General features: G+C 33.5%; 1 protein-coding gene across 1 annotated transcript in view; it reads right to left on the bottom strand.

The window, feature by feature from the left end:
• Positions 1 to 15,534, bottom strand: part of ULK4 (unc-51 like kinase 4) — a 212,519-nt gene that overhangs the window by 135,348 nt on the left and 61,637 nt on the right. Inside the window, exons 23-27 of the mRNA XM_050970707.1 lie at positions 13,471 to 13,604; positions 10,478 to 10,599; positions 10,108 to 10,164; positions 7,047 to 7,098; positions 6,862 to 6,956 (exon numbers count right to left, since the gene is read on the bottom strand). Coding sequence (XP_050826664.1) covers positions 6,862 to 6,956; positions 7,047 to 7,098; positions 10,108 to 10,164; positions 10,478 to 10,599; positions 13,471 to 13,604 — 460 coding nt within the window. The remainder of the gene's footprint in view (positions 1 to 6,861; positions 6,957 to 7,046; positions 7,099 to 10,107; positions 10,165 to 10,477; positions 10,600 to 13,470; positions 13,605 to 15,534) is intronic.

Below are 15,534 nucleotides of genomic sequence, written 5' to 3'. Positions count from 1 at the left end.
TCAATTGCATTTCCTTTGATCATATCTCCTTTCCAGCATGTTTGTAAGTCTTTCTTTTCTATTTCCCAAGATTTCGTTTCCCTTCCTGAAAGGAAATGAAATTTTCTTTCGGGAAAGGAAACGAAATCTTGCGATTTCAATGGGGATCAATTGGGCAAGCTTAGGTGCATGTCTCTGCCGTTGATGGCATGCCAGAAAAGAGGAAAGGAAGCAGCTCTTGATTATCTGAACTGACCTAGGTCTCTGGATAATACGAATTACTCAACAGCAGGAGCATCGACTCAGACTAATACCGATTAAGATGACAGTATACAACAGTATGATGCCATTTCAATTTCTAAAACTTAAAATCTTTAATCACTTTAATCTAACATTAACAGTAGTCTTTCCACATTAGTCAATGTTGTCAAGCCAGTCATAAGTCTTCTCCAAGATAAAAATATTTTCAACTGTCACTGTAAAGAAGATTCTTTAGGTCTTAAATTACTGTATTAGCTTTTTCTGAACATTTTCTAACACAAACCTCAGTTTTAATAAACAAACTGTTTAGAAAGGAATTTTCTGCAGAAGGTGTTTGCCTCATGTCAGTTCAGTGTGGTGGAGAGATCAACTAAATGAAGCACTAATCTTATGGAAAATTCTTTTATTATACAAAAGCATATCAGAAAGCATACGCTGAAGGGGGAAGCATATATTAAATTTTATATGAACCTTAAATTAGATATTTCCTACCTCCACAACCCTAATTTTCTGTCCATGCCATCTGGGTCACTATTTTTCACTAATGTGTATATAAATTTGTAAACTAGGAATGAACTTTGAAATAAACTGATGTGCAACAGTACATACAATATTTTTAACAAATTCACCAGTAAATTGCAAATGTGTCTGTCATTTATGTATAGAGAAGAATGGTATTAGTATTTTGGCACTGAAATAAATAGAAGAATATTTAAGCAAGAATTTATTTCTTCCTCTTTTGAATGGCTGCTGATATCAGTGTGGAATCAAATCTCCATATATGCATGAAGATAAATCAGATACAGTTTTTTTTTTTTTCAGTCTTTATCACTAAGATTGCTTAACGAAAAAAGGAAATTATTCTTCTTTAAGCCTAAACAGACTAAATAGGTTGAACATGATTATAGCTCTAGATGAGTTCCTACCACCTTTTAAATAGCCTGATATTCAGTTCATGATACATCCCTAGCTACACAAAACCACCACTGCATAATTTGGTAATGATGGCATTTCAAGGTGGTGCTGCCCTAACTGTGCTGTTATCTACCCAAAACAGCAATGAAATTCTAGAAACTTCCATACACACTACTTCCACATCTCCCAGCTATAATATATATGTACAGGACCAAAAAACCATTGCTCAAACCTGGTAATCCTGTTTCTGACAGCTGGAATGGAATAGAAGAAGAGTATGAGAAATGAACCGAGCATAAAACACACATCTAGTTTCTAGAAAAGTACCTCTTGAATGAAGAAACTCCTAAGCTGATGTTGTATCTGTATTTTTGCATTTAGCCTTTTCTCCCATATATATTTGTCCCATCCTATCTTAAAGGTATATATATTTATACTGTTAGCATGTACAATACTTACAGTACAGCATTTTACACTTCAATTATGCCTTATAAAGACATATCCTTGCTTATTGTAAAGCAGCTAACTTGATACGACATATTATTGCTTTACAAAAAGCATGAATGATTATTTTCAATTCATCTTTCCCATGTTATTCATGCCATACACTACAGAGTTTTTTGTTTTCAAGATGTTCTTTTCTACACAGACCCTTCTTGCATGATCGAGCTGTACTTTTTCTTGATAAACTCCATTCCCTTTGAGACTGAATGACCACTGCATTCAGTATTTGAGACCTGAGTGCACCATGGCACAACATTTTCTGCTTTTTTGTCTGGTGGTTTACTAGTCATTTCTAATAATCTAGTTGTCTTTCTGTTTACTGCTTAGTATAAAGCTATCATTTCCATAGAAAAAAAATGCCAAAAAGACTTCCAGAAGTTACAAGCAGTTTAGAGTTTTACACTGCATATGTACAGTAGAAATTACTTTCCCTATGTCCATTACTTGTCATTTATCAGTATTGAATTGCATGTCATTATTTTCATTTCAGTCAAATCTAAAACCCTTCTGCGACTTCTCTGTCAGTTTTAATTTTCACTGCTGTGAATAATTTAGTGTCATCAGTCAGTTCTGTCACCTCCCTCTTCATTTCCTTTTCTGGATTAACATCACATTTTGCAACAAACCTTTCTAAGACATCACTCTTAAAATACCTAAATTTTTAAAAACTGATCTGTATTCTCCACTTAGTAAATTTTAACTAGTTAGAAGTTGATTATTCTGTGGGTAATAGGACAGGGCCACTAAAGAACTTGAAGTCTTTGGTGCACAACTTTGTCAAAACCTTTCTGGAAATACAAGTATTCTCTCCAGAACCAGAACATCTGTCTCCAAAATGTAGAGTAAAACTTGACTAGTGAGGTATGAGTATCACTGAGAAGAGCATGGCTTCATCCGCTTGACCTGCCCCCGCATCCTTCCCTTTAGGCATTTATACTCATTAATGAGATCTCATCTCAATTGTCTTCTCCAGGCTGAACAGGTCCAACTCCCTCATGAGAGATATGGTCCAACCCCAAATCATCTTTTTTCCCTCCTTCAAACTTCTGAAAGCATTTGCTCGAAGCACAGCACACTCCTCAGTGTTTTAATATCATCAGTATTCTCTCAGAATGTAACAGAAAAAATAATCTAATGCATGTTAGAAGGGGTTGGGAAGAAAGATGACACTTCTGTAATTTTTATTTAAAAGTCTTCAGAATCTTCATTGAGGATTTGGCTTTTTTCTTATTTCTGGGAAGAGACAGCACTGATTGACTGACTCAATATGCCAATTAGTAGAGAACTGGTTTCATGAAGAATTCTCATGTCATCTGTATTAGTTTAATAGACAGGAAGCCACATGCAGTGTATATTTTAATCTACTCGAAAAAGGAATGTGATTGAAAAACTTCTGTACAATATGTTCACATAGTCACATACTACACTGACAAAATTAAGATGGTTAGATCAGAATAGCCCGTGGATGAAGAACACTGATGCTGAATCAAGAAAAAAGAACTTGCAGAAGTTTCTAACCCTTGTGTTGTCATCTTTTTTGAAACTAATAACTCTCATATTGTCAAATAGTAGGTTTCCCCTTGACTTCCCATCAAGCAACTCATCGTGTTCTAGGTGTTTTCATTTTAGTTTGATTTTTAAAAGTAAGTTTTAAAACCTTGAAGAAGAGAATCACTGCTGACAACTTTGGCCTTAACCAGAGAACAACTTTAATGTTTAGGGTAGAAGATTATGTGTAGTACACAGATAATTTCTGGGAGCTAGCTGGAGTATAGAAAATACTCCCCCAGGAATCGTCTGCCATCATGAGCTTCTTCACTGTTTTAAGTGCTCTGAATTTGCAAATGTACCTTTTTCAGACAAATAAATATACTTAACCCAAAATAGAAAAATGCAAATTATAGTCAGCATGAATTCTTCCAGTTAATTATATCTAAATCTTAACCAAAATTGGAAAATCAATATTTTTATACTACTTAGTATCTTAATTTAGTAAGTATGTTCACATTTTTGATAGGTGGAAGAAACAAGTAGTTGGACTTGTACCAGTTTGAGAAACTGAGGTTAATATTTCACTCCAGTCTATACAGACTTTTCTTAATAATCTTCAACATATTTGCATGCCTGAAAATATTTTTTTAAATATTAAAAGATTTAAAATCAGTTTACCAAGTCACATTTATTGTTATTCTTTACTTTATATCTTGTAGAAATGCACACATCTGCATGCAAAATGAAATTACTGCTAACTGCTGGCTTTCATTTAAGCACTGTCAATTAATTTCCATTGACTTTATCACACTTTGCAATATCTAATGCAGGCAGTCTCCACAGAAATTAATCTCCTCAATAACTGACTTCAGGTTGATGGCAATCAGAAATTTAACCACAGAAACCCACAATTTATTTTATTTTCTTTGTTAAAAGTACGAATACAAATTAAATCAAACAGGTACTAAAACCCAGAACAAGTAATTCTTCTCAAAGTGGGAATGAAACTGACATGTTGCTCTTAAATTCCTATTAGTTTAAACAATTTTCACTTTAACTAAACTAAAAACAGAACTCAAATGAAAAGCTTTCTGGTTCTGATTGCTCATTACAGCCCCACTTTTTATTAATTAAATTTTATTAGAAATGCAATTAATTTCTGATTAGAGACTTTAAAAAAACGTCACAGTTAGAGCAGAAAAAAATTGCGTCCTCTCAAGAAGGTTTTGGCCTTCACCCAGCCTCACTCCCTAAAATCCTGCTTGTAAACAACTTGGCCTAAATGAGCAATCCAGGCTCATCCTTCCAAGCTCAGCCTAGGATTTCAATTTCTCTCCAGTAAAAGCGTGTCCTATTAACCACTGTAATACTTAAATATTGATCTGGAAGCTTGAACATGTCTTGCTTCAACATTTTAAAAAAGCACAACGTTCTGCTGTGTGCTGGAATTTATATTCATAGATTCCAGTCATGCTCAGCCAGCAGCAATTAGAAGATATCCCTCGAGCAACAGCAATTCCAAAAATAGTCTGTATGCATCATAGAAGATGAAGTACCACTTTCCTCTAAAGTAATGTATGCTGTACATTCAAGTATAATTAGCACACTAGACTTCGTAAATAGTATTAAACTAATTACTGTTTGCACCACTAGTGGCAGATGTGGTTAGAGATTATTAATTACAATGGACAATTTCTTGAATTTAATATAAAAAAATGCAAGGCAATTTCTCCACTTTATTTTATGTCTGAATGACTATTTGCTGAGTGTCAAGAGGGCTCTTTTAAATTAGCAAGAATTGTTATTTATGAAAATCAGCAAATGAAGTAACAGATTTTCTTTAAAAAAAAGGAAGAAAAAGCAAAAAAAGAAAAAAAAAAAAAAAGCTGTAAAAGCTGTTCATTGACAAGGATACAATTTCATATCCAAACCAGGGAAACTACAAAAGAATTACTGGACAATCACTGGTCAGGAAGGAAGTTTTATCTCTAACTACATAACTGATATGTTGAGATGGATTTTAAATAAACATCTAAAACTTCCTGAACATGAACTGAAGTAAACTGCTCTCCAGAAATCTAGATACTTTAAAACTCCTCTACTGTGACCCATGTCTCTAACAGAGACTAGGATAGTCACTCCCTGGCTTCAGTAAAGTTCTGCTAAATGTGGAGATGGGCACAGGGGAAGAAGAGTTGTAAAGAGGAATTGTCTCTTCCAGAGAAAATCCCCAGACTATTAAGTTGAAACAGGTAGAGGAATTTAATTTCATGCGCTGACACAAGGTATCACAATTTCAGTCAGTGCTGATGGACCCCCATAAAAAATGGTACATATGGTACATATATCTGTCAGTATAAGACACACTGGTAACTCACAAAAGTAAAGCAATTATTTTTTAAAACTGAGGTGATTCTAGAAGGATACAGATATTGTGAGAAGCAGGGTGACAGGCATGTAGGGAGATATCAGTAGGCATTCATACTTCACCTACATTTAGCATTTCATTTCTAGGTCACTGTTGCCATATCAAAGTAAATTGAACAGTACTATTTTCCCTCTGACTACTAACTGGTTAGGGATTTTTTTGCATAAGGATCTTTTATCACTCTTGTGAGAATCTATGAAAAAAAATCCTATTAAACTTTTTAAAATTCCAATTCATATTTTGGATTCATTTTACTATTTTCACTTATTAAGACTTTATAATCTAAATCCTCAAACAGCACACACACCAATTCGGATTCAACTTCTAAAAACACTTGGTTTCTAAGATCACCCATTCTTATCTAGCACAATCCTTAACATCCCTCATTCTTATTTATTTGCTGGTGTCTTTCTTGATGTAAGTGCTATATTGAGTGCATGCCCTTAAATAATTCCAATACAAACACATAAGATTCAATTTGAATCAAATGGTCATCTCAGCGAGTATGGTGGATTGCAATTTGGTGAAAGTCTAAGCACAAAAATGCATTGGTACAGGTTATGATGATTTGTCAAACACTGATTCAACCACTCAGGCCTTCTGATTTGCTGACAACTGTTTCAGAACTTTATTGTTCCACCTTCAACTAGCTTAGCTCACAGTTAAATGTTTTAACCAAGAATTTCAAAGAAAACAAAACTCAGCGATGTAAGAAGCTTACAGAATGTTTGGTAATTCTAATGAAATTTTTAAGTAAGAAATCTGTTAGACTTAAAAAAGCAAGTAAACAAAAAACAACAGAAAAACCCCAACACCACAACTGCTACTGATGACCTCATCAGTAGATATGATATCTACCGACATCTACTGCCCCCTCATATGATAGAATGGAACCAATCCTCAGAGGTGGTGTTTCCAAGCCATGTTGTTGTCAAAAGCACATGTTTATGTAAAAAGCATAAATAGTGGTGATAGTTTCACTAATATAATAGCAACATATTTGCATTGAAGCTTAAGAAACACTTACTGAATCAAGAACCACTATTTCTAAACTCTTAAGTCCTTCTCATCCTCCCTCTGATTTCTCAAGTAAATACAGTAAACTGAATGTCTTGCTGCTTTTTTGAAAATTCTCTATAAACAATAAGTATTTTTCCTGTCAAATAGAACCACAACATATTTTAAACTGCATTTTAAGCAGTTTCTAAATCTTCAAAATTTTCTATTTATAAATGGAATTAGGCCTATCAGCCTGCAATTATTTAAATTGTTATCAGACTTACAGTCAAGCGATGGGTCATCAGCAAGCTGGGATGCTCTGTTACTGCTTCAAAGGTCAATAAAGTAGTCTTAATCAATTCTTCTGATGCAGCTTGCCCTGTGGGTAAAAGTAATAATATTCCTTCATAAAGTTCAATAGTTAGAATATCCATGTCTAAAAATACTGCAATATCATTGGATACCCCACCTATTGCTCTGTCCAAGATAGTTTCTCCTGAATCTATTGATCTGATGAACTCCTGCAAAAGAAGCAGCATTTATGTTAAAACACTTTGGAAAAAAATATTAAAAAGCATAATCACTGAATAATTGCAACAAGAAATTATTTGAAAAACTGTGTAAAATGTTGTTGCACCTACATTTGGATAAGCATTCATAATAATTAACTAAAACTGAAAGTACCAATGATCTAGCTGTAATGCTCTTGGAAACTTGAATGTGGGGTACAGTAAGGATCATTGCTCTGACTAGTACCAGAAATCATAACATTTCTAGCTAAATAGACAGTAACTAAATGTTTTCACTGTTAAGAGAAACCTATAATTTATTAGAAGACTCTGAACTACCTTGGATGTGGCTATGTCAAAATAACTTACTAAAATGACCAAAGACCCTTCAGAAAATGCAATCTTCTGTTATTGTATCATCTTTTTGATCTCCATGCATGCTATGCATGCTATGGATGCAGTTACACTCAGGAGAGCATGCAAAAATGCATATACAACTTTCTATTAAAAATCACCTAAATTAGTCATCATATTAAGGAACAGGGTCAATAAAATATTAATAATCTGGATTAAGTAAATATTGTACAATTAGACTCACTGTTTTTAGGCTTTCATTTCTATGCATGACTATTTATTTCATTGGGATGCAAAAGATGTTGTTAAGACTCGCTACGGAAGGAAAATTCTCAGTAGTAGTATGCTCTTTTTTATTAATGTAGTATTTAGGAAAATGGCATTCTTTTATAATTCACTACCAAGTAAATTTTCCTTATTGCATATTAAAATGTAAGAAGTTTCTACATGGGTTATCTTTTTCACAATATGTAGGAAACATCTGAAGGATTCTTCTCTAATTAAAAATAGAGTTAGAAACCAATTATTTATTTCATTATTTAAAAGCACCTCGGAAAGAGTCATAAAAAATGAATGTTTCTATAAAAAAGGTTATCTTCCTGATCATTGGAAGAAAATTACTAGGTATTATCTAATTAACTTGATTTGGAAGAGAGCAAATTATTTTGTTTGCTCAGTTTTAGACAGTTTCACACAACCATAGACTCAAGACTGATTTGTAAACATCAAAATTGCTGGCACAAAAATTGTTCTGGCTACTAACGCTTACTAATTGTATATTAGAAACACAGGGAAAAGATGTGTGATTTAAAGAAATTCAACTATCTGGGGCTTTCCAAGCAATGGAGAGAAATGGTATATGTGCATTTTGCTACAGGTGAGTCGATGCCCTGTGCACACCACCAGGAGCCTGCTATTAGCTGTGCCTTTGGGGCACAGCGTGTCCTCTGTGTACTTCTGTTCACAGCAGAAAACATGAAAGGACTGTCCCGATTCCCTCTCAATTTCTTTGCTCAACACTACTGAAAATTACAGTGATGATGGAAGTAACTTCAAAGCAGCATGAAAAAAATTCTCAATGAACAACCACTACAGGAAAATAACTCCTCTTTTCCATCCAGATCCCAAGCACACATCTTTCCACTCCGCATAATTTCTTACTGTTAAGAACAAGACTATTGAATAAATCAGGAAAAAAAAAGAACAAAACAAACAAAAGGACTGCCTTGCTAAAGTCTTAGGGGCCTCAGTTATAGAAGAGTATTTTGAAAAAGTACAGGATGATGATTAAATGTCCCTTTATAGGGACATTCACCTTTATAGGTGTCAGAGGGAATGTTGCTAAACTTAAATTTCCAGAGTAGATTATTGCCTGATAGAATGGTTAGCTACTCTTCCAGATGTAATAATATTAGTTATATCATAACACAGTTACATAAAATTGATTAAAATTTGATATTAATTTTTTGGATATACTACTGTCCCTCCATTTTTCATGTGTAAATTTAAACAGTATGTAAGTTCCTGAGTTGCCTTTTTCAATGGAGACAGGACAAGCTGTAGGAAACATTGAGTAATGTGCTCCTCCTTGATTTCAGAGGAAAGCTGTACTACTATAACTAGCCTGACTTCCTCTACTCAGCAGTTCAAACTACCTGGAGTAACATCAAAAGAAAACTTTCATTGTAGCTATATTGTTGACAGAAGAATTTCACCTTCTAGAAGGTTGATTGAAAACTACTAATAAATCTACTGCCTAGTTAGAAATGCTTCAAAGGGAGAAAGGGCTTTGTAATTCAACATCTACAGTTTCAAATTTTTTTTCATCATTCTAATGCTAATTTTCACACAAATATTTTAGTAGAGCTAAATTAAACCCTATTTTCTTGGAATAAAGAGTCAAAGGAGAAAGAAAAGTGAATCTGAAAACATAACTTGAATCTAATTGTTTGTAGCAAACCATTTGTTCATGCTATTTGGAGATAAATACTTAATCATCATTTAAAAACTCATGCACTTAAAAGTATTGGCTTAACTCGGATATGCAATTTAGAATATCCCTTTTTTTCTCATTTAACATAAACAATTGTTTTCATATGAGGAAATTACATCAGAAATGTACCACTTCATTTCTCCTGTACTATCCAATGGCACAGCTAAAAAGTTCATTTTCTATGGGTAATGTCAGAAATAGGTTGTAAATGTCAACGTGAGTTCAGTATCTTAGCTCTATACATTTCCATAAACTAAACACAATTTAGAAGTACTGGCAAGAAGAAAAAGGTGACAAGAACAAACAATACCTTAAATACAGATTAATTATAATTTCTCTTTCATTTCTGCTCATAAAATACTAGTAGGAAATTCCAGAGAGAATATTTTATGTAATTTAGAACTAAACTTTGCTATTCAGAAATAAAGCACACAGGAATTCTCAGTTTATCAAATATGTACAGAGTTTCCATTTGAATAAATAGATTACTACAGAAAATATTTTCTGATTATATAGAAAGTTTTGAATACAACCAAAGCTTAAAATACACATTCAGAAAAAACTTCTCTCTCCAATTTAGAAACTTAATGTAATTTCATTTAATTAAAGTAACTTCCAAAATTTTATGCTTAGGTATATCTTGTAAAAATATTAATCTTGTATTTTATACTCACGAGTAAGATGCCATAGTTGAAAAGAAACTCCTTTGTGACTATCTGGGGACGAAATACCTATTTGAAATTAGCCAAAGGAAAAAAAATGCATTAAATGCATATCTTATGACCAGAAAAAGCAAAAAAATTATTTCACATGTTAAAACAAATAAAAAAGAGGACCAAATATGTATTTGTTTCTGTCATTACCATTGTTACAGAATGCACATTTATCAAATGCTGCTTCATAGCTGGAACACTCTTCAACATATCTATGCATTAACAAAACCTTTATTTTACTCATTCTGATAATGATTGACAGAAATTAGATTTTGGGAAACTGTAAGAGTTTGTCCTGTTTGTAACAAATTTTGGGGCAAAAAGTATCTACCTGGGATGTCACAAGATGAAGCACTACAGGCATCATAGGAAGGCACATCTTCAGCTGTTTGGCCTGGACTGTTGATGGGTGTTTACGTCCAGAGACATTAGTTAGGGCACTGAGAATGTCACCTACAGAAAACAGCATTTCAGGCTGATCCAACATAAAAACATCACTAAACAGCAAATGACATATAAAACATCTCTGTTCGAGTAGCCTCGGTTCGCTCCTGTCTTCTCTGTCTGCCAGAAGTAGTGTTCATGATGAACCAGCACTTCTTTCCTAGCTCTGTCTTCAACAAGATCAATTCCCTACTTTGGCTACAGGGACAGGCAAAGGTAGTGAGGATAGAAGCAAAACAGTGAGGATAGAAGTATAAGGTGACTGCTCAAGTAAAGGTGGAATAACCGCTCCTTGGCAGAGTGGACTTATACTGGCTAAATTATGTGGATGAAGTTCTATTTCCAGTGAAGTAAAAAGTGAAATTCTCTCAGCTTTCAGTTAAACCAAGAACTGAACGTACGAAGACTAGTGGGTGACATAATGCTGAAGCAGTTTGTATCCCCTGCAGCACAGTTCAGCAGGAAGAAAAACCCCAAACATCCTTCCCCTCCAAAAAAAAGATCCTTCCACCAGCCATGCACACACACGTTCTCATGCACTGATTTAACTGCGACACAAATGACCTAAAGCTACAGGAATTCCCATAAAAGAGAGAGCAACAGATCAATGAGAGAACTTAGTGGCTTCCATTACAAACCTCAGACATAAGCTAATAAAATTTTAATGGCAATAGTGAAAATTATACTTCAAACTCAAAAGCGACAGATAAAAATCAAGGAACATTATGCTAACTTTGTGGTACGTTTCCTACTGTCTACAAAAAGCAAGACCACTTCTGCATGGCATAAAGAACAGAAGAGGCATGAGAAAAGTTAGAAAAGAAGGAATATGGAAATATTCCTCATATGAAAAGAAGGAAGATTCTGTCCCTATAACCTTAAAATACCAGAAGCCAAATGCTGTCTCAAAAGAGCACCTGCTTTAGTTTTCCCCCTAAAAAGAGAGCTGCTCTAAACTGTAAAATGGAACTCAAATACATATAAAGCAAACAAAGAATGGGCCTCCATATTTTATATGATTTTTCAGGCCAGAAAAGGCCTTTCCTTTCACAGTAAGTCAGAATTTAATCATGTTGAATAATACCAATGCTTTTCTTCTGTTCCCATGGAGTTCAGTTTTCAATATAAGCAGAAACGACAGAGCCTGGCACTAAAGCAGGCCTTAAAGATTTGACTCTTTCAAAGTCATAAAAAAAAGAAAGTGTTGCTTAAAACTCTTCAAATATATAAAACACAACACTTTTTTCAATAATATCTTTTTGTTTTGAATTACACACAATATTGTAACTCAACAAGACCTCTCTTTGTTTAGGGACTGATTTAGTGAACAATCTCTCTTTCTATGTTTTAAAGACTACATAACCATCACATTTGGCAATTTTGCATTTGATAAATAGATAGATATGGTTATCTTTAATTTTAGCATGATCTAAACAGTTTGTATCTACTTCCTAAAAATAGGTTGAATATTATAAATGCAAAAACAAAATGATTGTCTTATTTACAACAACCAAAAACTTTTAAAATAACCCAGAAGATTAACAATTATTTATTTCTTCAAATGTATCCTTAAGGGCAATTTCTACAATCTGTTAATTTATTTGGTTTACAGCTACATCTGGTGGAAGAAGATGGGATCAGTAAGGAGCTTACATGAATGCGTATTAAAAAAGCCAGGCTGGATTAATTCTAAATTAACAGCTAAACTGCTTTTCACTGTCCCAATTTTCAAATCTGATTATTATTCTTAGGTGCCCATAGCTTTCACCACCTCGAGCAGTACATGCTCCTTCATCATACAGCAATGAAAAGAAAAAGACTTCTGACAAATACAGAGAGATAACTTCAGGTTACAGAAAACAATCAACACACAGATCAAGCTTAGAAAAGAAAACAAAGTGTAGAAATTAGGCTTGTTATCAGTTCTCAAAAATTCATTCTAATTATAAATCAGTAGTAATTACATATCTAAGCAATTGATGTACTATGTTTCATGATAGTAACTATGTATTTGAAACTTTCAGATTCTGAAGAAATACCAGAGCCTACTATATCAGTTGCATATAGTATATATAAACAGTAGGAGGTGAATTTGTGCTTCAAATATTTTTAGTCTGAGACTTCCATCCTGAAATATAGTCAATATGCAAACCTGATATTTAGTTAGAAAAAAAGGGATCAGGTGTTTGCAGCAAGGCAGAAATTTGCATTAGCAGAGGAAGTAAAGTTTCTTTTAAAATAGCAGCATGACATTTAGGTCTACTAACCTTTGCAGTGTTACCATTACATTTTCAATATCCTAGTGATAATGCAGAAAAGATGAAAAATACATCAGGTATCATCTCATCAGAAAATAATTTTATGAAAATAAACCTTGTGTGCATGAGCAAATTGGCTTCAGGCATCTAAAACAACTGAAGTATCTAAGCTGAAATTTTCCAGAAATATTGCCTGTGGCAAATACTCAATATATAAATTTCAGCGTAAACGGTTAACACGTACTCAGAGATATGCCCTGTTGCATCTCTCCCAGGCCTCTGCTTTAGGGGACAAATTTGCTCTCAGATTGTAAAGTGCTTATAGATTTTACAATATCTTTAGAACATTGATAAGACTTCTTGTACCTCTGGGCTTCATTCCTGACTGAGCTGATGAAGCTTAGCATTCCACAAACACCAAGCATTCATATAGGAAATCATGCATTCCAATACAAAATACCTGATCATGACACATCTAAAAAAATTCAGGAAGCTGATATCATGCAAACTTTATGCAATTGGAAAATACAATCTTTCCACCTGTATATATATATAAGGAGATACCTGTTTCTTGACAGAGTAAGCAAAGGTAAGATCTGTTTGGTTAACAAACTGAATTTACCTAGAATTCCTGGCAGCTCCTGCACAATGTGATAGATGAGAAGATCCAGGCATTTTGACAGGTATTCACTGCCACCTTGCTGCTCTTTTCCTGGCATGGTCTTTCTGCTGTCTCTTTCAATATACATCAATAGTCTACATTTAAACAAGTGCAAAACATTAACTCTCATACCGAAGAAAATAACACAATATCTCAAAAAAACTATTGAACCAGACATTTCTGGTACCTGTGGTTACAATGAAGATGATACATTACTTTTGGCTCTGTAATTTAGATGAAATTTTAGACTTTTCTTTAAATCAATTCTAAAATACAAATTACTGAGTCAAGGAATGAATCCCTTAATGTACTTTAAATAAGCACAAGTCTGCTAGTTTAAATAAATATGTGATGTTAACATAAGGAGTGAATCTTTCTGTAAACTTAGAGACTAATTTTACAATTCACTTTATTTTGAAATAGGTAACTGATATGTGCAATATAAGTGCAAGATTACAGACACTAATTTTCAACTCATAAGAATTCCAAAAGCAAGGATAAAATAATAATCTTTCAGTCCAGAAAAATCACACTACATAGATCACACTGCAACCTATTTAAATGTTAACACTAGTTGGAGTGGCCATATTGAAAGAGTTAAAAGCCCAAACTAGTCTTACATCCTTTCTCTAGAAATCTGGTGTTCACAATTTCTAAATACAAACTCAGTGCAGGCATTCCAACTGGTAAGTGCTCTGTGGCTGTGCCATTCTGAAGAATGACATTTCTCACAGTGAAATGGTAACTGATTTATTAGCCACTGGCTAACTTACAAGAGATTGCTTTAATAATACACCTGTAACAGAATGCTTCAGGCAAAATTTTAAAATGCTTATTTGAATAGACAGAAGGGCCAGACTTCCCTTTAGGGCCATACTATTGACATCTTTGTTTCACATTCGAACTCCCTCCGGGTCCTGTGCAAAGAACCATCAATCACTGGTGAGGGAAATCCATGATCTGGATTTTAAGTATGTACTTCAGTACTACCTTTTTAAATACCCTTCTGATAATCAATGCTCTTTTACATAACTACAAAAATTACTTATTTACCTCTAGTGTTCATAACAAGACTACTAGGAAATACATCTTTCTATTGAAAAGATTATTTTCTCAACAAAGTAAAAACTACTTAAGAATACATTTTACAGGATTATGTCTCTAAACAATACATGATTATGATTGAATACAACACTCTTATCCTTCCTAACCTATTCTACAGAGACAAAGAGAGAAACCTAAAGACCCACCGAGTAACTACTTTTCACTTGTGCAACAGCAACACATTCAGCTGCACTTCTCAGAGACTATGAGGACATCTTTAATTCTTATAATGCCTGGAAATTGCATTATTTTACAGGAATTGACAGGATTTGTCTGTTAGAGAAGAACTACTTAAAAATCTGGCATTGTGCCACAAATAGAATTTTACTTTTATAAGCTTTACATTTTTTAATATAAAATTTTGAAAGTTTTAAATAAAATGTCCTTCTAGCCGTTTGAGACAACCAAGTTATTTTTATTCCAAAAAATATTTAGATTTGAAAAAATGACAAAATATCAGGGCTTGAATTTCTTTTTTTAAAGAAAACTCTTCCATGATTTAACAATCATCTGATTCTATATAGAAATACACTTAGATCTGTTAGTTTTACTTAAAATGGGCCAAATAGACTTCAACATGAGTGGTATTTCTCTTTGGGTGAAGGAGGTTCTTTTATTTCATAAAAGCATGTTCTATTACTTAATCACATTTCAGAAGGTTACAAAATAGGTTTGTTTATTCTGAGAAAGGAAAGATAAATGAGTTCTCTCCTTTATGCTGTTCTTCCATTCACAAAAATTGTCTTTTGCATAGATTTTCTAAAAATATGCACAACTATTTTTTTCCCTGATAGTTTGGTTCAACTAAACATGGTCTCGAGAAAACTGTACAGATATAAATTCTGTAGCCAGTAAAGCATTAGTGTCTCTATTTTCCTTTGATAAATTCCTCAGTCATATGTAGAAGAATTCATCAGTTAC

Source organism: Serinus canaria, chromosome 2 (assembly GCF_022539315.1).
Source record: "Serinus canaria isolate serCan28SL12 chromosome 2, serCan2020, whole genome shotgun sequence".
Taxonomy (NCBI): Eukaryota; Metazoa; Chordata; class Aves; order Passeriformes; family Fringillidae; genus Serinus; species Serinus canaria.
The sequence above is the reverse complement of the archived record's forward strand: the minus strand, read 5'-3'. Positions and strand labels throughout refer to the sequence as shown.